We start from the raw sequence: 27,294 nt of genomic DNA, 5'->3' as shown, positions 1-27,294 counted from the left end.
TAAAATCTCAATAACTTCGAAAGGACCCATGAACAAACTTTCACCTTTCTTGACCTTCCAAGGTTTTTTGACTTTAACCATCATACCAATTTCTACTTTCGGATCTGTTTTTGAACCAAACTTCTCATCAAAGTACTTTTTATTGGTACTATGGGTACGAATAAGATTCTCTTTAACCTTTCCCAGATCCACATTAGAAGAAGTTGACTTAACTAACCATGACGGATTCACTTTGGTTCTGGGAAGTCTTCCCCTCATAATTTCAAAAGGAGAATATCCAGTCATGGAATTCATAGTTGTTCTGTACATCCATACTTTCTTAAAAATGTCCACTTCCCATTTTTTGTCCTCACTACCAACAGACTGTATAGCACCCTTCAGAATTCTATTGAATCTCTCTATCACTCCATTCCCACATGGATTATAGAGAGAAGAAGTGGAATGAACTATGCCAAGCCTTGAAAAGTAATCCTTTGCTTTTTTAGAATTAAATTGGACTCCATTATCAGTTATGAGTCTAACTGGTTGTCCTTCTTCAATGAAAACTTTATCCAAAAAACATAAAACAGAGTCAGTATCTATTTTATGAACAATTTTGATAATGGGCCATTTAGAAAAAATGTCAATAGCTGCAATGATGTACTTAAAATCACAACCAATTGGACCCATAATGTCCATAGTAATAGTTTCCCATGGATTGTCAGGAATGATATGCACACCTATATTGGGTTTAAGAGTAACTAAGGATTCATCAGAATTCGCGCAAGTAACGCAATTCCTAACTAAACGCTCAATAAATACATCCATGCCTGGCCACCAAAATAATTGCGTAACTTGTTGTTTAGTCTTGACCATGCCACTATGACCTTCATGACCCTGTAAAACTATGATCTTCCTCATACCTACCGGTGGAACAATACGTTCACCTCTTTTAATGACATCATCACAATATGAAAGTTCTGATCTCACCTCCCAGAAACTCTTCAATTCTGAACTAATGTACTTCTTATCAGGCCAAATATCAGTGATGTAACTTGCCACATTCTTCAAGACCTCATCTTCCTCAAATTTCTCCCTCCATAAAGTCTGATCAATAGAAATGGGACCCTCATCATGAATCATAGCAATCTGAAAATCATCCCACTCATTATGCAAGTCTTCTTGAATGGGTAAAGGCATCCTTGACAAAAAATCAGCAGAAACATTTTCCCTTCCAGGTACATATTGTATGTCACAAATAAAATCCTGTAAGCGCATAGACATGCGTGCAATGCGGGCTGAAGCTCTCAACATCCCTTCAGTAGTGAGAAGACGTACTAAGGGTTTATGATCACTCCTCAATGTACACTCCTTACCCCAAACAAATACTCTAAAGTGTTCTAAAGCCCAAATGCACGCTAACGTCTCCCTTTCTATTGTGGAATACTTTTCCTCAAAAGGAGTAAGGGCTCTAGAGGCATGTGCAATAATGACTTCCTTTCCTTCCTTAGTTCTTTGAGTAAATACAGCCCCAAGCCCTTTTGAGCTAGCATCAGTGGTAATAATATTTTGTAAAGAAGGATCAAAACAAGAAAGTGCATTCGCAGAGCAAATAGCACTCTTCACATCACAAAATTCTTTCTCACACTCATCTGTCCACTCAAAAACAACCCTATTCTTAATTAACTGTCTGATATTAAATGTTCTACAAGAAAAATCAGGTACATATCTGGCATAAAACTCAACTAGTCCTAAAAAGGATCTTACATCATCCTTAGACTGAGGATGAGGTGCAGACTTAATGGCTTCTAAAAGAGAAGATTTTGGTTTGATACCCTCTTCACATAGTTCATGGCCTAAATAATTAACAGAATGAACCCCAAATTTAAATTTTTCATACTTAATGGTAAGACCATGTACATTTAGTGCACTTAAAAGCTCTTCTAGAGTAGCAATGTGCTTATCTCTGTCATCATTAAAGACCAAAATGTCATCTTGGAAACAGATGGCATTTTTGCAATCCTTTAGAATGTCTTGCATCACCCTCTGAAAAATGGCCGCTGCAGACGCCAAACCAAAAGGCATCCTGTTAAATCTGAAGCACCCAAATGGAGTGATAAATGCAGTTAGGTCTTTACTCTTCTCATTAAGCTCTATCTGGTGGTAAGCAGCAGATAAGTCAATGGTTGAGAAACATTTTGAACCACCAACAACTGATAACATTTCAGAAATGCGGGGAAGGGGAAATTGATCCACAATAATGTTATTGTTAAGGTGGCGAAGGTCAATACAGAGTCTGACCTTGCCATTGGTTCGTCTGGCAACCACTATGGGCGAAACCCATTCAGATGATTCAATTCTTTCTATTATGCCACCTTCCACTAAAGCACTTAACTCATTCTTTACTTCCTCTCTAACAGCAAAAGGAATATTTCGAGCTTTGTGTACTTTAGGACAGGCATTTTCTTTTAAGCGAATTTCCTGTTTAAAATTGGTTAACCTCCCAATGCCTTTTGAAAAAACATTAGGAAACTTATTCAACATCAAAGTAGAAATTCCATTTTGTTCATCAACTAACATTACAGGATTAGGGCTATTAGGATTCAAAATAATATCTAGTTTGCCATGGTCAAACCAGCTAAGCACTGAAGGACCTTTTTTTGAAACATACAACTTTGCAATACACTTTGGCCCACATGCATCAAGCATTTTTGGAGTCGCAAACGGTGCGATTCCTTAAAATCGGCCGTTTGCGATTCCAAAAGTGCTTTTTGGGATGCATGAAGCAATTTTAGAATTCGTAACATTTTTGCGAGTTCTAAAATTGCGATTGCTTTTAAGAAGTCGCAGATGTGCGATTTCTTAAAAGCAATGCATCATTACTTTTAAAAGTGCAAATTCGCAATTAGGGTGTCAAATTTACCGAGTGATTGAACCACTCGGTAAATTTGGAAAAAGTGTTTAAAATGCTGAAAATGTTTTTTTTTCAACATTCATGTTTCACACACACATGTCTTTAGGACATGTGTGTGTGAAACATGATGCGAAAAATACATTTCAGAGGTGCATGGGGGGGTCCTTTGGACCCCCCCCTGCACCCATGAAATTTTCAAAGTGCCACTCGCAATTTGCTAATGCCTTCCCATTGACTCCTATGGGCCTTTTGGCCATAGGAATCAATGGGAATTGCGAAAAATAACTTAAGAATTCGGTATTTATTTGGGATTCGGTAAAAATTGCGATTTTTACCGAATCACAAAAGAATACCGAAAATAATGATGCATAGCATTTTGCAATTCTTAATTTGCGATTCCTTATTTTTCGCAAATTAAGAAGTGCAAAATGTCTCAATGATGCACGTGGGCCTTTCTGTTTTTGAATCTGAAGACTAATGTTCTGAATCCTAAAATGTCTATCCTTCCACCAGAGTACCCTTCAGGATTAATATCACTCTTCTCTAAATGGTTACCTAATCTATGTACAAATAATTTTTTCCAAACAGATTCACATACAATAGAATAAGGTGAACCCGAATCAGCATACATGTGGATTTTTACACCTCCAATAACCATATCACATAATGTTTTTTTCTTAATCCTAGTATCATTTACATTCAAAATTACAGACTCTTTTACATTTAACACGAAAGAACATTTGTTAGAGTCATTTGTAAAAGTTTCATCATCACTGTTGTCACTTTGCTCAATACATTTCACTTTTTGGTTAACTTTACTCCTTCTGCAAGCAGAAGTAAAATGTCCCATTAAACCACAATTTGAACATTTCTGTTTTAAACCAGGACAGATTTTGTTGTTTGCGAAATGTGATTTGCTGTTGCATCTGAAACACTTTAAGTTACTTTTGAACTCTTCAGAATTCCCTTTGGAGGAAAAGGTTTGTTTCTTTTTTGAAAAATCCTTATTCTTATTATCATATTTAGGATTTATTTTGGAAACAATATCTTTACTAACAGAGACTTCTTTACCTTTGACTTGTTGCGCACTCCTACAGGAAAGTTCTGCCTTTCTTACAATGGATACAACAAAATCTAAATTTTCATCACCATTGATCCATAATCTTTCTCGTATGGTTTCATTACTTGAGTGCATAACTACTTGATCTCTAATAAGATCTTCTTGTAAATTTCCAAATTTACAATCTAAAGCCAAAGTTTTTAGAGAAGACACAAAATTGTCTACAGATTCTTCACTTAACTGTTTCCTCTGAAAAAATTTAAATCTGGAGATTCCTATACATACCTTAGGAGAACAATACTTATCAAAGTCATATATAGCCTTATCAAAAATATTCATATCACCACTAGCTTGTGATATGGGTAATTGATTAAAGGCTTTTAATCCTTCAGGTCCTAAGCAATGTAAGAAAATACCTTTCTTTTCTGGAGCTTTCATCTTCCCATTGGCATCTAAAGTTTCAATGTAATTTAAAAAGTAAGCCTTCCATTCAATCCAAGGCATACAAGGAGAACCACCTGCTGACCAATAACTTTGTGGTGGAGAAAGAGTGTAACCTTGCGCACTCATACTGAAGAAGATGTGTAACTAAAATCACACCTAGTAATAATAATGAAGGTCTGAAAATAGGGTGAATTAAACAAGTAAATAGTAAATGAAATTATTATATAACATTCAGGTAAATAAATAAATAAAAATTAAACAGTCACTCGATCTTTGAAGGTGTGGATAACTCTCAGTCACTCGATCTTTGAAGGTGTGGATAACTCTCAGTCACTCGATCTTTGAAGGTGTGGATAACTCTTTTCTTTTTACCTCGTAGCCTGTATTCAAATCGGAAGAAAATGAAGTCACCTCTTTTCTTTCGTTAAAAAAAAAAACGGGAGAGTAGCGTCCCAATGGAATCAACCAATCACTTCTGCCCAAAATTATCCATACGTCAGCACGGTAATCCCATGTGGAAAACGAAAACGATGTGAAGACGATGTTCGCGCATACAGCGTAAAGTAGGAAGCTGAGGAAGAGACGCGTCGATGTACAAGGAAAAAGTGAGTAAAGTAATTCCAAACTTCACTTTGTTAATCTCGGAAATATCATCAGCGTTTGCTTTGTTGATCAGGGAAAATCGTCAGCGTTCAAAGACGTGACTATAAATTTTCGATGCTCATAGGAAAATGAGTTTTATTTTAAATTAAGCCAGGAAATGCTTCTGAATTGCTCCGTCCCTCGTCGCCAAATTGTTGAGTCAATGACCACAGAAATTGATGTTGAATAAGTAAGTTTAATCGTGGATAAAGAAGCACTCCCAGCAACACATCTGAAGGCTCCGGACAGTCAGCAGCAACTGCCTTTACAGTAACTGTACAGTGTGGAACGGCACGATAACATATCGTGCCGTGTAGCGAGACACATGTATTTAAAAGATAACAAATGCACGAGGTACAATTGAAAGGAAATACATGCGCGAGAATAAACATGGAGGCGAGTGTTCTCTGACCTTAGACAGAAGCCTGAGAGGAAGGCTTGGTGGCTGCCTTCATTGTGGACAAGGCAGTGGGGGAGATATTTGACAGAGGGGGGGGAGAGGGGTGAGCTTCAGGTTTTCCAACAATCACTCTGGCTTTTAATGTTAAAATTCATTACAGGACAAGCAGGACGCATGAAAGAGGCTTAGGGGCAGTGAAAAGGAAGAGTAATGCCGATTGGCAGCAGCACTAAGTGAGTGAAAACACAATATTTTGTAAAATAGTCAACATTTTTGAGGACTTTCTAAGTGAGAGTGAAAGATTGTGTGTCAGTTTTTGTCTGCGTGTATGCGAAAATTCCTGGTGAAGCCCAACAGCCGACTGAAAGCACAGGTACCCCCTAACATCTCCCCTGAAGGTACGTCCCTGCCGGTGATGGAGCAAGGTTTCACACGTAAAGAAGCTTGCTCAAATTCAAGCCTCTCGAATAACATGTAATAATGTAACCAACATGTTCTGTGAATACTAATAAATGCATTACACAGCATCATTTTCATCTAGAGGAAGCTTTTAAATGTGCTTTACTAACCAATAATCCGAGTGTCTAAAAATGGTTTCCGAAAACACGGGATTCTTCTGCGCATGCGTCTACTGCATCTACACAGTATGACGTCTTTTGCTTGGTGGGAATTCTTTGCAGCTGCGCAGTAGTACTTAAGATGGTCGCTTGACTCTCACATGCTGTGCTGGAACTAAATCTTGCTTATTCAACTAAACTGCTAATGCTATAGTTAAAATATAATATTGGGAATAGAGTAGAAATAAGTGGTATACAGTGCATTCATTTATTTTGGTATTCTAATATGTTTTTCTTGGACTTTATTATCAGTTCGTATTTGGGCTTGAAGGGTGTTTGAATTATCCATCTTGGAAAAGATGCGCACACGCATGAAATCATGGCCGCCTTCTAGAAAATGACATTGAAAGCTTGCCAAATACAGTATGAAGGAGAAGACCCACCTGGGAACGTCACCTCTTGACCCGAAAAGAGGAAGACTCTAAAACAAATGTTATATACAATGTAGATGAAATTATAATAGATACAGTTGGAATTAAAGCATGGGAAATTGAAATTAAGGGGAGGGAACATAGAACAATAAAACCTAATAAAATGACATTACATTAGTATGGTGTGATGACCTCTCACCATCCCACTGACCAATCGAATGAAGGGAATACACGAATATTAAAACACTGGAGGGTGGTACATACACTGAGAATAGTATAACTAAGGTAGGCTTAGTCAGTTAGATTGTCCGACTTGCCACAGACCTGTCACTGACGCAACACGGCAGCAGTAGAAGGCGGATGCGCCGGAGGTCAGAGGGCTAATCAAGCCCTCTGAGAGAAGAAGGAGAATCATCAATCTTTCTGAAAGGAGAAGAATCGAGGGAAAACTCGGAGAGACTGTTGAAGGAGAAGAATCGATTTACCTGGGAGGAGAAGAATCATGGGGAATAGTACCAGAGAGGGGTGCAACGCTGGTGTTGCACTTAGGAGAGGTCACCTGTCCTGCACCTGTCCTGAATCCTTTGGCTCCTGTCTATTCGGAAGCCCCCTTTGCCAGCGCTTGGCCAGAGGTTGGTCCTCATACCATTCTAGGTAAATATAAATCTGAGTGGTATGTCCTTGTACTGTTTTTCCTTTGCCACCCTTCCCAGGTACCAACAGTATTAGATTTACTAAATTTTCTCATGCGTATTTTTACTTGATCATAATTTCCTTGAAGTTGGTGTTTGACATGCATTGGTATTTGACTCCGAAAATTTAAGCATAGATAAAGGTTTTTAAAACTCTCCCGAGTCTGTTATTATTCAGATTAAAAGTAAATGTAATTTCTACCTATTCTGCTACAACCTGATCCAATTGACCAGAGGAAACTTAGTAATTAGTGAATGAAGTTTGGTAAGTTATGGTATAAAGTGAATACATTATAAGGTTAAATAATCCTGATTGTCAGCGGAAATTATCAGCTTTTGTATGAATGTTTAGTGGCCCAGGTGAGTATGGAAGTTTGTTGTAACCCGAGCTAGTAAGTATTGCGCTACATCACCGGCACTGCCTGAGGACGCCTCACCTGGATTCTGTGGCAAGGAAGATCCAAGGGATTTTCAAGTGCAATGGAAGAGGTAGAGTCTGGGTCAAGGAAGGCCCTTGTGCATGGGGCCTCTATATGACTTCCGAAGAGAGAAAGGGACAGAAGAGAGACAGAATGAGGACCCCCGGCTGGTGGGGCAGCAGAAAAAGCCTTTGCTACAGCCACGCCTGGACAGCTCACAATGCCTGCTAAAGAAGACAGGGCAAGACCAAGAGAGAGAGTGGGGCCTTTTTCAGTCAGCAACCCCGGCCTCAATTAGATTCAGATAATGCAGCAAGGGGGCTGACAGGATGACCCATGATGTGGGCCACTTGCAGAATGAGACGCTGATTTGGGTAGATTTACAGGACATGTAGCGCATATCAACATCATTCGAAAAGCATGTCACCAGTGATGGAAGAGACAGAGACAGCCTAGAAGGGTGTATAACAAGGACAGAGCATGAGGTCCCTGGAGGGACAGCATGAGTTTCCGGCATTGGATCCCTGATGGAGTGTGTTTAAAGTAGGGGTGGGCGGAGTTTGTGTAATTGCGTTACGCGAATCTCCGCGAAACAGTAAAAAAGCTCCACGAACACGCAGAAATGCCGCAAACACGCAGAATTGCTTGTTCACGATGCTTATTTCCTGTTCGCAATCGCTGTTTGCGTGCTCAGGGGGATATAACTCGCGAACACGCATTTTGAGAACGCGAACAACCGAAAAATTTCGCGAAGACGCGGAACGCAGAATTTTGGGCAATTTCACGTTCTCCGCAGAACGCAAAATTACCCAAATACCGCAAATTCCACGAGCGAACGGAATTTACCGCCCAGGCCTAGTTTAAAGGCGGTGCTGCAGCATCTATGGTATACCTGGACCCCAAGCGAAGCTCTCGAGGACACGGTTTGAGTGGCTAATATCCACATTAGTGGTAACAAGACTTCCAGATGTGCCCCTTCTCATGATGCAGATGTTTCCAGTTGGTTCATCCCCCAGGTGACGGTGCATCGAGCTTACAGGCTTCCAATAGAGGCAGCATTGCAGAGAGGCTGAACAAAGGCGTACACAGTAACTGCTAAACTGAGAAATGCTTCTGAAAGGGAGGCGATCAGTTAACATTTCATAACATTATTTTGGGGGGATGAGGGGGAAGTTAGGGGGGTTGGCTTAAGTGACAGTTTGGTTATCACACATAAAAACTTTGTTTGATTGGGAAAATTCTCTGGAGGAGAGAATTTGTCTATATTCCTGAGTCCATTATTGGAATGTTCATTGTATCAGTTGTTGTATATGTGATTTGTAACTGTATATGAACATGGTCTATACCTTCGAAGGAACAAACTCAATAAAGAAATAAAAAAAATTTAAAAAACCATTTGATCTGCTTGAGCAAAACATCTATGCCCCAGATCTACCACTATCACCACCATCAAAAACATACCTTAGTTTCGAACAAGTGCATTGAGGAAAAATTGTTCACAGTGTACGCTATATATAGGAAAATGCAATCACAGGTTGACTCAAGTCACGGGCCCACGCATCAATATCGCGTCGGCATCTTCACTGAAACAATTTGTTCAAAAGTTTTGAAACAGACAAACAGCTGTAAATCAGGACAGACAGATTCTCATCAAAGAGGTGAAGGAAGCTCTAATAAGCTCTAATAACATGACCACCACAAAAAGCTAGAAACAATGAAGACATACGCTCGAAGTGCCACAATCAGCAGTAATGAAAAGTGCTGGAAAAGTCATAACGACAGCATAAGAATTCGTACTGTATAGCAAGCAAGTCACTCAATGTGGCACCAGTAAAACATATTCCTCAGAATTGAAAATATAGGTGTATAAATATATTTCAGGCAACCAAACTCGAAGATTTGTTTGTATTCTGGTTGGGGCTCTACGAAGCAGCTTTTTTCACTCAAAGCTGTTACGCTGGAAAACTAATATTAAATGTGAGCCAGGGCCCTGGAGACACCAGAACAGAAATACACTTCCCACAGCATCTGTTCATTCAGATAGACAGCAGTGTCTGCTCCCTCTGGTCTGATTTGTTCTTACATATAAGGGTCCTAGTCTTTTGAGAGCACTTGTGAATCTGCAGCAGCTATGCCATGGTGGTGATCACCAGGACCTGACACTTGTAGGGAATTGGTGAACCTGCTTTGGCTACACCATAGCGGTGACCACCCCAGAGGCCTTGGTCTTTCAACAGCTCTGGGGAACCTGCATGAGCTGCACCAATGCAGTAACAGCCAGAGTCCCTGATTCTGTAAGTGCCCTGGTGAACCTACTTCAGCCACACTATAGCGGTAACCTCCCAGGCTCCCTGGCCATTCGAGGGGCTTTGGTTAACAATACTTCAGCGACACCATGTTGGTGACCTCCATGGATCTCTGGTCCCATGAGAGCCATGGTGAACATGCATCAACTACAGGATTGTGGTGACTGCCAGGGCCCCTGACCATCCAAGGCTAACCTACATCAGCTACACTAAGGTGGTGATCATCGGGGTCTCTACACTTTGAGAACCCTGGCGAACCTGCATCAGCTACACCACAGTGGTGATCTCTGAGGTCTCCAGGATCCTTCAAGGACCCTGGTGAACCTGCATTGGCAACAGATGGGTGGTAGCCTCAAGTGTGTCTGACACGTTGATGGCACTAGTGAGTTTGCATCCGCTACGCCTTGATGGTGACCCCTGGAATCCTTGAAACATAGAGGGTCCTATTAAACCTAAATCAGCTACACAATGGTGATCACCAACAGTATCCCTGACACTACGAGGTCCCGATGACCCTACATCAGCTATACCTTCGCAGTGAACAGCAGTGCCCTTACACTTCAAGATTCCCTGGTGAACCTGCATCAGCTTCACCTTGGCAATGAACAGCGGTGTCCTTACAATTAGAGGGCCTTGATGAACTTGCATCAACGACACCCTGGCAATGAATAGGGGTAGGTGGTAAACTCCGCTCCGCCAGCAGAGCTTGTGGAGTTTGCCCACTCCACACTCTGCCTGGAGCATGGATTTCCAGAAAAACTCCTCCAACCGCCACGTGGCAGAGTTTTTCTCATACATGACTTGCCAAAGGTAAGTTGGTGAGAGAGAAAATCGAGGGCTACGATGAGTCCCAGCAAGATTTCTCAAAGCGGGTGGTTGCAGCAGGTCGCTACCGCTCATGTTGAAAAAGCTGCCGCTCGAACTGATTAAGCTGCCGCTCAAGTAGAAAATCTACTCGAGCAGCAGAAATAAGCAGCGCCCTCTGATGCACAGTGTGGTGCCGTTCGTGCTGATTTTACAGCGCAGTACAAGCTCCTGCTACTAAAAATCAGTTTGACATGCGGAACCTCGTGGAGTTTTTATGTAAGTTTGAGGAATTCCCTGAAGTAAAATTCCACGAGTTTTGCCCTAGCAGTAAACATCAGTGTCCTTACACTTCGAGGTCCCTGGTAAACTGCATCAGTTACAGCAGTGAACAGCTGTGGTGTCATTACACTTCACTGTCACTTATCAACCTGCATCAGCTTCACCCTGGCCGTGAACAGCAGTGTCCTCACACTTTGGGGGATCTGGTGAATCTGCAGAGGCTACACGGTGGCGGGGAACAGCAGTGTCCCTGACACTTCGAAGCTCCTGTGAACCTGCATCAGCTACACCCTGGCAGTGAACATCACTGCAGTTGCATCCCTGCTGTTGTCAATTAGGAGTGTGGGTCAAAAAATATGAGATGTAATTCGAAAAGTTCAATGAAATGTTTGTATTTGTGTATTTCAAAGTGTAGAGTTGTGTTGCTTTTTACCGACTTTATGACTCAAGGGAGGTAAGGTCGCTAGTTCTGAAATTCTTACTTTTGTGTTTTAGAGCTGGTGCACTCCGAGTACGTTTGGATCCAGGAATGTCTATGGAACAGCAGATTAATTCCATCGTAACCTCCTCACATTATTATCTGAAACAACTGATGTGGGCAAACTCTTTCATTTCAGAGCATCGTAGGTCCTTCGTGGTAAGAGTAATTATAAGCTCAATATAGAAATGCCACTTTGATTGGAATGATCAAAAAACGATTATAAAAAGTAGAAGAAATTCATATCTCTGCAGTGCTGGCAGTGTCGAATGTTCTTTGGACAAATCCTCATTTAAAGCCCCATGTTCAGGAGTCTGCTTTGGCTGGTAATAGTAAGGGATACATTTAAGACTTTGATGCTGATGCCATAAGACCATTAATGGTGAACCTCCTAATTACCTGGATACGATGACTTTAGCTTTATACCCCCCACGTACCCTTCCCAGTGAAGGTGAGATACCTCTGGTTGAGACAAGGGCAAACATTTTTCAATAAAAACTCCGCTCTTTCGCAGTCCATGCCAGAGCCTGTTGGAACCCTCTTCCGACTCACCATCATAAAATCAGTTCTCTTGCTCTGTGTAGGAAGATTCAAAAGTTTTAGTTTTTAGTTCCTTTCATTTGGGACTCATTTAGCTGCATGGATGCCTTTGTTTGGTTTGTTTTAGCGCTATATAAGATGCCTGATGATGATAAACTTAATAATATGCACCTTTTGTACTACAGGGCAGAATTATCAATGCTTTGCAGCAGTGCAAAGTCACAAAAAGTAATGCAAACTGGTACAAAGCGTTGATATAGCATTCACTTCCTAGTGAAAAACTGTATTTGCATTGGAAAGTAGCCTGTTATGCAATGGAAATGGTAAATTGCACACGTTGTTTTACTTTGCGTCGAGATGGCATCCCATTGGTGGTACAAGGGCGTTCTCATGCTACCACCCAGGGGTTTAGACTCAAAGCTTTATCTACTATTGATGGTGGAGAGGGCTTTGCTCCAAAAAATAACACCTCCTAGAGGCAGGCGTTAGGTTGGAGAAATCTTCTCAATTCATACTTTTCAAATATTGCATGCGGGCTGCATTGTGTAGCACACATTCAGTTCAGCAGGTGAAAAGTGTAAAACTTCTTCTAGCCATAGTATTTCTACTGGAATGGTGGTTTCCCATACAAAACCTATACTGGACAGCTAGCACACTCCTTTGCCCCGTGGTGCAAAGGTGTGTGCGTGGTGCTAGGCAGCCTAATTGCACACCAGTGTATCTTACTAGATGTGGCTGTGCGATGCCCCGTATCCCCCTTTTATCAAGGTCACATGACTCCACCATGATCCTCTTTAATAGTCATGTGACAATTCAAAACGGGTGCTAGCCAATATTCCCTCCTTCAAACAATTTACAAATAATATGAACACTTGCCTGTTACAAACTCCTTGTATCAATATACATAACAATACCTTACATCACTGGAATTTGTTTTTGCTTTCATCCGTTAACACTGAGGGCCTACACAATTGCAGACCACTCCTCGCTACTAATGTGTACAAGGGCAGCATTTTAATCCACTGGCACTATTAGTGGAAATTGTAAATTTGCACTCCATTGAATTGCAAAATGATATCTTTGTCCAAGTATGCATTTTGGGAAATTCTGTAGGAAAATTATGTTTTGTTATCTCTCAAAAATCGAATCTGTTTTTTTGTATACCATAACTAGGGCTCCCGGTTTTATGGTGTTTATTTTTTTGCCATTTCCGTCTGTATTTATCCATATTTATTTTTTGGGCTTTTTTTCTGTATTTATCCACATTTATTTTTGCCACAAGTAAAAGACGATGCTACAGCTAGTATTTTTCCACATTTATTTAAATTGACAATGCACACATGCGCTCATTTAAACTAGCGATTTGTTGTGGTTTTAGCAGTGCTTTAAATGGTCCGGTACTGAGTAATTTGAAAAGGAGAGTACCTGTGCTTTTCCGTTCTGCTATAAAAACACTTTAGGATAGAGTACATGCACTTTCAAATTTAAAATATAGACAGAATCCTCGGGTGAAAAATTACCTGATGCTGGTTAACAGAACAGATGTTGTCCTTACATAATTGCAATATTTTTCTATTATTCCATGCACTTCACATTTTACCTTTCCCTCATTACCTCTGTCTAGGGCAGTCTGACATTCCTTCCACCTCCCCTCGTTCGCCTATCTGCCACCAGCAATCTGCCCCTCATTCTCCCTCCTTTCCCTCACAGGCACGTCCGCGTACCACAGACCAGTTATGATGTGTTCCATCATTAACTATGAATTAAACCACTGAGTGATTGTTAAGGGTCTAGAGACCATTTACATTGCAAAGGGTGCTATGAGAATTTCATGCCATAGAAATGTAAAGTTAATATTTATATATGTACTGCAAACAAAATTAAGAAAATCATGGAGGTGGTACAAAATATTAACCAGAGGAACAGCTATCGGTGGTGCAGCAGGTGCAGTGGCATTGGAGCCTTAGGGCCCCACTATAGCTGCACTTCACCGCCCAAACTGTGGACCGAAAGGGTACCAATTTCCTACTTGCTTATGGCAAATTTGCTACGCCTCTCACTGCATATTCCTGTGTGGGCTCCACACGCAGACATTGTAGTGGGGGGAGATATGGGGTAGGGTTGTTGATCTGATGCCTGACAGAGCTGTGTAGGAAATGTGCAGTGGTCGTAGAAAGCTCAGCAAGGGAAGAGACTCTCCTGTCCTCTCAGGAACCGGAGCAGGCTAAATAGGATAGATCTGTCACAGTATTGTTTCTCTCAGCAAACCCCTCCCCACCCAGGATTTCAATTACTGGGTGTGTCATTGACATCTCGTTAGGCGATACCTCATTGTACTGAAATGTTCCCGCTCGACGCGGCTTGGAAGAGCTCGCCACCCCGCCTGTGCATCATTGCATAACTGTGGAGTGAAACGGACAGACGCACTTCAAGAAATACAAAAATACCTGGGAGCTGGGAGCTAACGAACAGGCAAATGAACAGAGTTGCAGAGGTGCACCCCCTGAACTCACCACAAATATAACTTTCTGATGGGCAAGAATCGTTCTCATATACTGACCTTCACCTAATGCAGCAAGTCGCAAGGAAACAGGAAGGGATATCCTCCAGCGTCCCCCCCCATGAGTCACAAGATACCAAGAAACTATTTTTCAGAAGTTGTGCTTGTTTAAATGTCTCATATTTCATTACGAGGAGACCTGATCACTCATTATGCGCTCGAAAATAAGGGACTAATTAAATACATGGATTCAACATCATGTTGCGGTACATCATTATTTTAATGTATAAAATACAATCAAAGGTTGAAAACCCTTGTCAAATGTTTTCTACTTTTGTAATGATCTCACATTAATCATTCTCAATTAGATGCTTTTCTCACCAAATTATTGTACATTTTACATGGTTCAAGTTCTATAACATGAAACAAAACAATATTTTTCTTTTGAGGAAACTCAAGAAACAAGCTTGAATAAGCAAAAAAGTATTAATTATTTCACAGATGGGGCGAATGGTAATATCGCACCTTTTCCAAAAGATCGTGAGCAGTGAGAGGAATTATTGACAGCGTTAACATCCAATAGCCTCAATTGTCCTTGTAGCTGTACTGCATTATTGGCTGTGGTTTTGCTTGTGGACCTGAGCATACTGAGCGCGAAAACACACAACATAAACATATTCACATTTCAAAGCTATGACACAGTTTTAACACAACTGCTCTTCATCCCGCCATCACTTTTGCGTGTTGAAAATGATAAAATACCTCCTTATACGAGGAAAAATCATCCTCTTTTAGGTTTAAAAAAGCCGAGTGATAGGATGCCCTGCTGCAGCAGTGTGAATTTAAGTGCTTAAAACGTGCACTGTATGTGGCCTGGGACAGGAGGAGTCAGGGGTGTTGGGGGAGGCTTCGGCATGGGGTGAAAGAGTAAAGCCTCATTAACAAATAAATGGTCTTTCAAAAGACCTGTGAAGTACTCTGGTGCGGCTGTGTGTGCCCGGGAAGGAATTTCCAGCAGCAGGAAGGGGGCCTGGAGAGAACTCTGGATTCGAGCGTGGCAAAGTTTTCTAGTATTTTGCCGTTTCTAAATATAAATACAGACAAAGGAAATATAGATTTCCGTCTGTATTTATATGTAGAAATCCGTAAAAACGGAAAACCGGGAGCCCTAACCATAACATAGTTGAAAAACGCTAAAATTAATTGGTCTAAAATAAGTGTTAGATCTGACCCTTTTCACTGGCCTTTTGCCTCCTATTTTTCTGACCCTGTTTTTGTTGGCTTTAAGATTCTGGGCACATTATCACTGCTGATCAGTGCTAAAGTGCATATGCTCTCTGTATAAATTGTGATGTGATGGGTTATCCATGATTGGCATACTGGATTTACTGCTAAGCCCCTAGTAAAGTGCACAGTGTGTGCCAGGGCCTGCAAATCAAATACTACTAATGGGCTTGCAGCACTGTTTGTGCCACCCACATGAGTAGCCCTGTAAATGTGTCTCAGACCTACCACTGTAGTGTCTACGCGCACAGTTGTAAACTGCCATGTTGTCCTGGCAAGTGCAGCTACTTCCAGGCCCTAACCTTTTTTTTTCTTACATGTAAGGTTCAAGGTACCCTCATGCGCAGGACACAGTGTACGTGGAAGGTAAGACATGTATTGTTGTGTGTGACATGTCCTGATAGTGAAATACTGTGTATTTCGTTTTTCACTATTGAAAGGCTATCTGTCTGATAGGCTAACATGGGAGTTGCTTTGTAACATCTTACAAGTATAACTTTCTATGGGGACAATATAGACAAATGGAGTTTAGAATCTCTGAACTCATACTTTATTAATGCACCTTTTGGTAAAGGTTATTTTTAAAATCTGTGTTTGAAAATGCCACTTTTAGAAAGTGGGCCTTTTCTTACTTTACAATCTGTGTGCTCTGACTATTTGTGTATTTAGCATCTGGTGTTGGGGTGAAAGGAGCTGGGGATGTACATTCACTCTAGAGAGTCACTTGGGGGTTGAGGTGTGCCCTGCCTTGCCTGAGTGACTCATTGCTTGGCTGAATAGACCTGGTCTGCATTTAGAGTGGTGGGAGGACCTGAATAGGCTGTGTCTCCTTTTCACAATGCTGTCTCTACCCCCTGGGGTCATGCTGCACCAGGGAGAACAGGACTGGTTTGGACTGAGTTCAAAAACCCTTACTGCAAAGAGAACAATGACTAAATGGGGTATAAGTATTGGACCTAAAACCCCGGGACATTGGATTGCTTCAAGGAACAAAAGGGGAAATATCCTTTACAACGCAACTTTTACCACGCAGTGCCTTTACGACGCAACTTTTACAACTCATTGCGCTGGGGGGCGCTCTAGGATAGGGAATAAGTTTAATTTACTATCCAACACCTTCCCTAGTGTACACGGGGACTGGAGTTGGAATAGTAAATTAAACTATTCACTATCCAGCACCCCAAAGCGCTATGCGTTGTAAAGGTTTGCGTTGTAAAAACCGCGTTGTAAAGGCATGCGTGGTAAAAGCATGCGTTGTAATGTCATACATCCGAACATAAGGGACCCTGCCAAGAAGAAGAGCGGAAAGACTGTGTTAGGACCGTTGCCTTTTCTGTGTGAGGGGTGGGTTGGCCTGCAGCTGCTGCTTCTGTCTGTGATGGAGAAAACGGATTGACTCTTTTTGCCCTGCTGTGGTATCTTGCTTGGGAAGAACCTCCAAGGTTTTGTGTGTGCTGCACTCCTGTTGGAAGGCTCAGGGATACAAAAAACTACAGGAAAGATACTTGCTGGATTTAAGAACCTGCTTGGGGCAGGAGAAGGACTGGACTGTTCACCTATTCAAAAATAAGCCTGCAAGAGTGCTTTATGATTTTCTTCCATGCAAAGTGTGTATGGAGCGCTTTGCTGTTCACTCCAAGCTAAGGAAGTGCTGAGACAAAACCAACCACCAAGTGCAGGGTGAGCGATTCACAGCCACGGCCCATGCAGGTAAGAGCGGTAGGGCGGTGGGGCCAGGTGGGGGGGATTTCAACAAACGAAAATGAGTGAAAATTAAATAAATATTTATTTTTTCCTCGTTGTCTGTCGAAATCCCCCTACCCGGCCCCACCGCTCTTACCTGAGCGGGCAGCTGCTGTCGAATTATTTTGCCTGCTGTTCAGCAACTAAGCACAGGGCGAGTGCTTCTTTTCCCCTGTTGTTGTGCCAAGAAGCGTGTGGTGAGCACTACACTTTTAATGAGCCAAAGCAAGAGCATGGTGAATGCTGCATGTAACGGAGGGATCAGCGCGTGGCCGATCCCCTGTTGGTTTAGGTAAGAAAGGTGGCTTGGATCCCAGGTCGGGAGCGTTTGGTGCGCGCTAACCTTGTGACCTGGAAACCAAAGCAGATCCTCAAGGGATTCCCTGCTCTCTCATGTCGCTTCCACCAGCAGGAGTGCCTGATGGCAGGAAGAAGCACCATAGGGGCCCCAACTCCAGCCAAGCAACAACGCCGCTGGGCAGGTTGCGTTAGCCATCAGAAACCAGGCTACGCACCAGGCCCGGTTCTAGCGGGTGGGCCAGGCCCACCCAAACATGAGCCTGGCCCACCCAAACAGGAGCCTTGGCCCTCAGCAGTGAGGGCTGGATGGCAGGTGCGTGTGTGTCAGCCCGGCCCGAGACAGCTTTCCGGGGCGCACACACAGTTTTAGAGATTATCGCAGCCCCGCACCTGAGTACTTCACAGGTCTTTAAAGACCATTAACATATGTTAACTGAGGTTTTGTTTAGTTTTTCACCTCTTTGTCTCGGCATGACGAAAGGTGACAAATCCTTTCTTTGACACTGCTAACCTTTGGTAACCTTTGCCTCCTGTCCTGATTCGTTGATATTTATTTTTCTATGCAAGTCAGGAGAAAAGAAGTTTGATTATTCTTAGTCACCTTTCCTAACCCCTGCAGTGGCTTTATCACATCAGGCTGTGACACAAAGTTTGACTAATGGAGTAGTTAAGAGAATGTGTTACTACATTTTTTTCTTTTTAAAATCTGCACTGGCCCAGCAGGACACATACTTCGTGTGTGCTTCATTTAAAAGTTTTTATCATTATCATGGCCAATGCAGGACAACAATAAGACATTACAAAATGCCCAGATAACGCTGGTGATTAATGATCCTGCTGGAGAGCAATCTTTTGTCTGTTAGTAGTTTTTAAATGTAGATGAACTTTTCTTGTATCTGGATAGTTCATTGGGTTACTGCCTTTGTCACAGAGATCATTGTGTTACTTGGAGTCAAGAAGTTACAATCGTATCATAGGACAGTGACCTATGAACTGTCATCTAAGAGCTGCCTACAAATATGAATGTTATAGTTAGAACTTTTTTGTTCTGTGATATAGTTAGAACTTCCCCAGTCTTTCATTATTCTAATGTTGCTAAAATGAGTATGTTTGGGCAGATATACATTTTTATCAGTAAAGCTGACCCCCATGGAATACTCTTTAAATCCTAAGGTTGTGTTTCCCCATACCAAACCCTTTCAAAATATACTCCCCACTAGTATGGATGACACGTGATTCATACACCTTGTAATCCTCATTGGCTTATGTGACATTCCCTATAGGCTGATTTACATACTTGTATGATTCATTGTCTCTGTATAATGTGTGTGTGATGTAAAGTACTGACACACACTACACTGATATGAGTAGCGCTATACAACAAATGAAATGCATATGAGAGAGGGGTTAGGTAAAGATGAGAGGCACTGTTGGAGGGTGTCAGTGAGGGAATCTGAGGAGCAGGTAGTGGGAGGGGCTATGGAGCAATGAGGGGCACTGGTGGAGGATGACAGTGAGGGAATCCGAGGAAGAGGTCATGGGGTGGCGGGGGAGCTAGGGAGAGATGAGGGGCAATGGTGGAGGGTGGTAGTGAGGGAGTCAGACGAGGAGGTCATGAGGGGGAGGGGCTATGAGGGGCACTTGTGGCGTGAGGCAGTGAGGAAATCCGAGGAGGAGGTCAATAGGGGGGTCATGGAGAGATGAGGGCACTGTTGGAAGGTGATAGTAAAGGTATTTACGGAGAAAGAGGTTATTGGTGTGGCGCCAAAAAAAACTTTCGCATCAGTGATAAAGCCGGCCCTGTCATGGCCTTTCTGTTTTTGTTTATTTAATTAGCAGTCGGGTCATAAGGGCTACTGTGGAACATACTTTAAATTGCGTACTAATTATATTTACTGCTATATTTAATGTTTTAAGTTTGAAGGTGATTTTTCTAATGTTTTTACCTGGCAAAATGAAAGTGGAGCCCGATGGTGCCTTATATGGGGCTGGGGCCCAAGGTCAGCTGTGAGATAAGGTGCACTGGAGAGGAGTAGTGGATATTCAAGCCTGTAAGGGAGTGTGTTGCAGAGTCTGGGGTCAGGTGGAGGTAGTAATGAAGAGGGATTCTCCCTGAAGGCTCGCACAGAGGGAGCCCGAGAAGTGTCACTTGCCTGATACCCCCACCTCAGAAACCTCCTCTTCCTATCAAAGAAACATTACATGGAAAAAACACTTTTTGAGAGTGATAACATTTAGAAAGAGATTTGTAAAAGAGCGCGTTTTACTGGGCCTTGCAAGAGTAAGAAGAGATAAAGGAGGGCCCTGAAGCAGGCCTGCCCAGAAATATTTGCGACAAATTGAGCCCCAGTGGCCCACCCAAATGCACCCTTGGCCCACCCAAATAAAAATTCCTGGAGCCGGTCCTGCTACGCACCACAGAGAGGAGCAGTGCCTCCTGCCCGAGACAGCAGAGAGTGAGTGAGTGAGTGCGGCCTGACAAAGTGAGCAGCCGTGCAAGGAGTTGAGTCAACGCAGCTCCATTTGCCTGGTGTAGCAGCTGCTCCGCATGGTAATGGGCAACTGCCTTGACAGACCAGGCAATTCTAGCCATATGCTTGCGGACCCTGAGCGGTCGCCTCACTGAGGGAGTTGGTCCACCCCTTCCCCTGCCCTGACACGTACCTTGGGGGCATTTCTTTAGCATTATCGAATCCCTTTTGCCGGAAGCTGCACTTCCTTAAGTTTTCGTATGCAGGAGACCGAGTGAGGTCTCCCGCCCTCCCTGCAGTGTGTGTGCCCTCTCCCTACCTTCGCGACACACCGGGAGGGGGTGCCAATTGACCACATTTCATGATGCCTGTCAGGTCCTGAGTGCTTCCTAAGGACCAGGAGCAATCGCCGTAGTCGATAGGCATATGGTGGTGAATGCACAGTGAAATGTGGCAAATTATGGATTCTGTGCCTAACCTAGAAAGTCTGCTGCACCTCGCCCTAATGTGGTTATGCATATCGTTTTTGCCCTGCATGGGCAGAATAACAAGTACTGTTTTTTTTAGAAACTGCATAAGATGTACAATGAGGGTGTAAGGTGGTGTTATGCCTAATGTTTACATGATGTTTTATATCAGGTGTAACTTATAAGTACTTTTCTAGTGCCGTAACTGTTGTGTGTATGACAATGGCCTTATGGCAAAGTGACTACGATACTTGTGATGTTATGACTATTGCCTAGTTGGCTATGTGTTTCGATATAACACAAGTGAATTTTTATAACCTTGTGTGGATTCTCTTTTTGTGGTGTGTCTAGTGGGTCACTGGTTTGTGTTTGTGTTGCACAAATGCTTTACACATTGCCTCTGGGATAAGCCTGATTGTTCTGTCAAGCTACCAAGGGGAGAACAAGGGTTATCTTGGGTGTGTAACTCCCTTACCCTGACTAGAGTGGTGGGTTCTGCCCGGCTTAGGAGCATACCCTATACCCTAGCCGACCAGTAACTCTTTTCAAACAATGAGTCAGCAAGATTTTATTTTGGCAATGCTTCTACGATCAGTAAGGCAAGGAAGTACTTTCTTGATTGTGGTTCTTTATGTGTCTTTATTCGGGGCGAAAGAAGTGAACAACTCTCAAATTATTTTCTCATACTTGCTGAGAAAAGAAACCGATATAATGGTAATTTGATGCCGTTCTTCCCTCAAAATAAGTGAGGATCCCCGAATTTGTTTTCACGTGTAGCTGCATAAGGTTACTTTGCTGTTTTTAATTGCTGAAATGTACATTTCCAGCGTTTTACTGATGCAGTCTCCAATTGTATTCATATTTCCCTCATATCCGGTGAGGTTTGAGATGCTGTTCGTGCCATTCCATGAATGATAAGGAAGGTGGATCTTCCCATTCAGAGCCTTCTCTGCCCAGCCGAGGTCACTCCTCTGAGTGCGCCCCAGCATTCCTGCGGCTCTGCGCTAATCAGCGACCCCTCTTGCGACCACCTTGGACATCCCGTCCTCTCATGTTGCGTCACCAAGGCTCTCATCCCGTCCTCTCGTGTTGCGTCACCAAGGCTCACATCCCACCGAGCTCTGCGCCTGCCCCGGTCGCTCGCGCCGAGCCCCTGCTCGCTTAGCTGCGCGCATGCGAGGGGACAGCTGCGACGAACATGCTGGAAACAAGAGCGCAGCTGGGGCTCGCGGGCCGGCTGCTCCGGGGCCTGCGCTCACATCTCACCCAGGTAATCAGGGCAGGCAGAGACCCCCTGTTTACCCTCACATCAAATGATGTGCCTTGGCATCAAAGTGGAGAAGAACTAATTCACGGGAAAGGGACCGATTTCACGGCGGTAGAGCCAGGGCAGAATCAGTCGTATGACAGGCATACCAGCAGAGCTGGGGCACCGTCAGTCACTCGTCAGGCATGGCAATAACGTTTCAATAATTACAATAGAGATGGGATGCAGCCAGCTACGTGTCAGGGTTGGCAGTAGAGCTGGGGTACTGTCCGTCACATGTCAGGTTGGCAGTAGAGCTGGGGTACTGTCAGTCAGGTGTCAGGGTGGGCAATAGAGCTGGAGTACTGTCAGGCACGTGTCAGGGTTGGCAGCAGAGCTGGGATACTGTCAGTCACATGTCAGGGTTGGCAGTAGAGCTGGGGTACTGTCAGTCACATGTCAGGGTTGGCAGTAGAGCTGGGGTACTGTCAGTCACATGTCAGGGTTGGCAGTAGAGCTGGGGTACTGTCAGTCACAGGTCAGGGTTGGCAGTACAGCTGGGGTACTGTCAGTCACATGTCAGGGTTGGCAGTAGAGCTGGGGTACTGTCAGTCACAGGTCAGGGTTGGCACTATTAGAGCTGGGGTACTGTCAGTCACATGTCAGGGTTGGCAGTAGAGCTGGGGTACTGTCAGTCACATGTCAGGGTTGGCAGTAGAGCTGGGGTACTGTCAGTCACAGGTCAGGGTTGGCAGTAGAGCTGGGGTACTGTCAGTCACAGGTCAGGGTTAGCACTATTAGAGCTGGAGTACTGTCAGTCACAGGTCAGGGTTGGCAGTAGAGCTGGGGTACTGTCAGTCACAGGTCAGGGTTAGCACTATTAGAGCTGGGATACTGTCAGTCACATGTCAGGGTTGGCAGTAGAGCTGGGGTACTGTCAGTCACAGGTCAGGGTTGGCACTATTAGAGCTGGGGTACTGTCAGTCACATGTCAGGGTTGGCAGTAGAGCTGGGGTACTGTCAGTCACATGTCAGGGTTGGCAGTAGAGCTGGGGTACTGTCAGTCACATGGCAGGTTTGGCAGTACAGCTGGGGTACTGTCAGTCACAGGTCAGGGTTGGCACTATTAGAGCTGGGGTACTGTCAGTCACATGTCAGGGTTGGCAGCAGATCTGGGGTACTCTCAGTCACGTGCCAGGGTTGGCAGTAGAGCTGGGGTACTGTCAGTCACAGGTCAGGGTTGGCAGTAGAGCTGGGGTACTGTCAGTCACAGGTCAGGGTTGGCAGTAGAGCTGGGGTACTGTCAGTCACAGGTCAGGGTTAGCACTATTAGAGCTGGAGTACTGTCAGTCACAGGTCAGGGTTGGCAGTAGAGCTGGGGTACTGTCAGTCACAGGTCAGGGTTAGCACTATTAGAGCTGGGATACTGTCAGTCACATGTCAGGGTTGGCAGTAGAGCTGGGGTACTGTCAGTCACAGGTCAGGGTTGGCACTATTAGAGCTGGGGTACTGTCAGTCACAGGTCAGGGTTGGCACTATTAGAGCTGGGGTACTGTCAGTCACATGTCAGGGTTGGCAGCAGATCTGGGGTACTCTCAGTCACGTGCCAGGGTTGGCAGTAGAGCTGGGGTACTGTCAGTCACAGGTCAGGGTTGGCAGTAGAGCTGGGGTACTGTCAGTCACGTGTCAGGGTGGGCAGTGGAGCTGGGGTACTGTCAGTCACATGTCAGGGTTGGCAGCAGATCTGGGGTACTCTCAGTCACGTGCCAGGGTTGGCAGTAGAGCTGGGGTACTGTCAGTCACAGGTCAGGGTTGGCAGTAGAGCTGGGGTACTGTCAGTCACAGGTCAGGGTTGGCAGTAGAGCTGGGGTACTGTCAGTCACAGGTCAGGGTTAGCACTATTAGAGCTGGAGTACTGTCAGTCACAGGTCAGGGTTGGCAGTAGAGCTGGGGTACTGTCAGTCACAGGTCAGGGTTAGCACTATTAGAGCTGGGATACTGTCAGTCACATGTCAGGGTTGGCAGTAGAGCTGGGGTACTGTCAGTCACAGGTCAGGGTTGGCACTATTAGAGCTGGGGTACTGTCAGTCACATGTCAGGGTTGGCAGTAGAGCTGGGGTACTGTCAGTCACTTGTCAGGGTTGGCAGTAGAGCTGGGGTACTGTCAGTCACATGGCAGGTTTGGCAGTACAGCTGGGGTACTGTCAGTCACAGGTCAGGGTTGGCACTATTAGAGCTGGGGTACTGTCAGTCACATGTCAGGGTTGGCAGCAGATCTGGGGTACTCTCAGTCACGTGCCAGGGTTGGCAGTAGAGCTGGGGTACTGTCAGTCACAGGTCAGGGTTGGCAGTAGAGCTGGGGTACTGTCAGTCACGTGTCAGGGTGGGCAGTGGAGCTGGGGTACTGCCAGTTCAGTTGTCAAACGGGAGTAATCTGACCTAGCCCCAATTCCTCGGACAGCTACGGGTTAGGCACGAGGCCGAGGGTGACTTTGCCCCAGCCCTCATGGCGTTCACTGGCATCAGCATGAGTCCACCACACCTTCACCGGCTTTTCAGCGCAGAGTTGGCATCACTGACAATACTCAAATCCTGCCGCCCTTTCATATCCTCTGTCCTAACTAGAAATTCCATTATGTCTGTATAGTTCTGCCAGCCTCGGCTTCAAGGCGCCTTTGACGTGGAGGTTCGAAAGCAGCGACGTGACCAAGTGTAAAGCCCCCTTACCTTCTGCAGCTGCTCCTCGTTGTAGCAGGGCTGGGCTGCGTCACTCGGCTGCAGGGCTTCCTCGTCCATGATTTGAGCCCGTCCCAGGAGTGTGTCCAAACCTAATTCACCGCCTTTGAGCCACAGTGCCTAGAAGGGGGCAGCGCCTGCACCCTGTCACAGGGCGCAATCAAAGAGCGCTGAAAACTGCCACGACGTCCAAGAGGGGTTGGCAGAGATCCCAATTGCGGGGCGGGACGGGGGCCGAAGCGGTGGGCGGATTTAAAGGGATACTTTGGAGAGTGGGCAGCCTCACTGGACTCAGGGGGGGGGCAGCCTCACTGGACTCAGGGGGGGGGCAGCTTCACTGGACTCAGGGGGGGCAGCCTCACACGACTCAGGGGGGTGGAACAGCCTCACACGACTCAGGGGGGTGGGCAGCTTCACTGGACTCAGGGGGTGGGCAGCCTCGGGGGGGGGGGGGGGGGTAGGCGGATCTGGGGGGTGGGCAGCCTCGGATGGGTGGCTCTGTCTCAGAGGGAGGAGTCCGCGCCTGGGCGCATCCGCAGGGGTCGGCAGCCTCAGGGTGTGTGTCCCTCTCAGAGAAGGCACGTCTCATGTGGTGGGTTATTCCCCGAGGGAAGGAGTCTCAAGCGTGGGTCTGCCTCTCGGGCTCAGACGGTGGGTAGTTCAGGGCGTGGGTCACTCTCAGAGGAATGGACAGTCCTCAGCGGCAGTCTCAGGGGGAGACCTACCGTAGCACCCTGACAGCTCCGTGAGCCAGGGCGGGACCCCTCCCTCGCCAGCTCCGGGTCTGTGCACTTGCAGGACCGCGCGGTCTCAGCACCCGGGACAGCTCCTGGAGTCTGCTGCCGCCAGCAGCCTGCGCCTCCTCGCGTCGGTGCCCGGGATCTGAGCAGCAGAAGCATCCACTCTGCGCTGCCCTGCCTCGTGTCGGGTTCAAGAGAAGCCTCTGAGCCCCAGAGCCCCTCTGCCCGGTCCGGACCGAGCTCCCTCAGCCCAGGAACCCCGCTCGAGCCAGAGGCGCCGGATGTCAGCAGCAGCTGTGAGGGGAGCGAGATGCTGCAGTGTTTATATTGCGCCCTCCCTCCCTCCCGCTCACGCCTGCCTCCAGTCCGCTCCGTTCCCTCCTTGGATCTACCTCCTGCTCCCAGCCCCTCCCTCCCGCCACTTCATTCCTCCTCGCTCACTCTCCATCGCCACTTCATTTCAGTCTTTCCCTTTGCTCGCCTTCCTTCGGCTCCCGGCACCCGTTTTTCTGCCTTCTCCATTCACTTTTCATTTCTCCCCCATAGACTCCTCTTCACTCTTCCTTTTTCTGTTCCTCTCGCATTGATTTTCCCTTCTTATCTTTTCCCCTTCACACCTCCAGGCCCAGGCCTCTTACAACCCCCTCCTCCCTATCTCATCTACTTTACGCCATTCGGATTTTCTCATTCTCAACCTCTCCTCTCACCTCTCTCTCTCACTCCACATCTCAGTTAGGGATAATTTGAGCTGCACTCGATTCTTCTCAACTGCCACTGACTGGTTATTAGCACATTTAGGCCCAGATATAGGTAAAAGCAATTTAGCGAGTCCTTAATAGCGATTTTTAGGGACTCACTATTAAGGACTCGCAAAATGCTATGTAGGTAGGAATCGCAATAATATTTGCTTTTCCTACACATTCCTTATTTGCGACTTGCAAATTGCGAGTCGCAAATAGGAATGGCTTCCCATTCATTCCTATGGGCCAAAAGGCTCATAGGAATGAACAGGAATTGCACGCACAATTTCAAGGGTGCAAGGGTTCCAGAAGGACACCCTGTTGCACCCCTGAAATGTGCATGTGTGCACATGTGGCGCACATAGTGTGCCACATGGCACTTTTAAAAAAGCAAAAAAGTGTTTTTTTAAAGGAAATCGCAAATTACCTCCAACATGAAGTTGGTGGTTATTTGCAATTCCTTAAGGCAATATCGCAATTTGTGATGCCTTCTTGCATAGCATTTAGAGAATCGCAAATTGTGATTCTCTAAATGCTTGGGCAAAATAAGGAATCACAATTTTTGTGATGCCTTATGTTGCGAGTAGGTTTAAAATAACCTACATAGCACAAAGCTAGATTGCGATCGCAAACACTGAAATTCTGCGAATTTTAGCGTTTGCGATCGCAATTTGGCTTGCTACATTTGGCCCTTTTTCAGGGTTTGGTTGGTAAGCACAAGCACAGTCTCGAAGAGACATGCTGTGTTTTTATCTGTGGGCTTACAGGCCGCCCATCTCCTACCGTTGGTCAACTTCAGCGTAACATTTTCTTTGATGCCATTCCTCATGGCATGCAGGCATGCAGGTGTCATGCCTTCTAGTGTTTGGTCATTCGATTGTGCACGGACCAAGTACATGTCTCCTTACACTTCTCTGGTTTGCAGAGCTATTTGTTCTTGGTTTTCAACCATAGGAGTGCTTGTCTTTTCAGGCCTTTGCCCTTGTACACATACACACATATCACTAAAATGCATGCATGTGTACATAAACAATTGTATTTCTTAAAAAGCTGTTAAAACACAAACAGCACTTTTTTTGTGTGCACAATCCGATGGTATTGGATCGCTCACTTCTTCGT

The 27,294-nt window shown here is 44.9% G+C and overlaps 1 protein-coding gene across 2 annotated transcripts in view; it reads right to left on the bottom strand.

Annotated features, from left to right (window-relative positions):
• Positions 1 to 24,822, bottom strand: part of RAB37 (RAB37, member RAS oncogene family) — a 425,057-nt gene extending 400,235 nt beyond the window's left edge. For both annotated transcript variants that reach the window (XM_078654470.1, XM_078654467.1), the window contains exon 1: positions 24,687 to 24,822. In XM_078654470.1, coding sequence (XP_078510596.1) covers positions 24,687 to 24,755 — 69 coding nt within the window. In that variant the 5' untranslated portion in view covers positions 24,756 to 24,822. The remainder of the gene's footprint in view (positions 1 to 24,686) is intronic.
• Between the last annotated feature and the right edge of the window lie 2,472 nt (positions 24,823 to 27,294).

The sequence above is a fragment of the Lissotriton helveticus genome, chromosome 7 (assembly GCF_964261635.1).
Source record: "Lissotriton helveticus chromosome 7, aLisHel1.1, whole genome shotgun sequence".
Taxonomy (NCBI): Eukaryota; Metazoa; Chordata; class Amphibia; order Caudata; family Salamandridae; genus Lissotriton; species Lissotriton helveticus.
The sequence above is the reverse complement of the archived record's forward strand: the minus strand, read 5'-3'. Positions and strand labels throughout refer to the sequence as shown.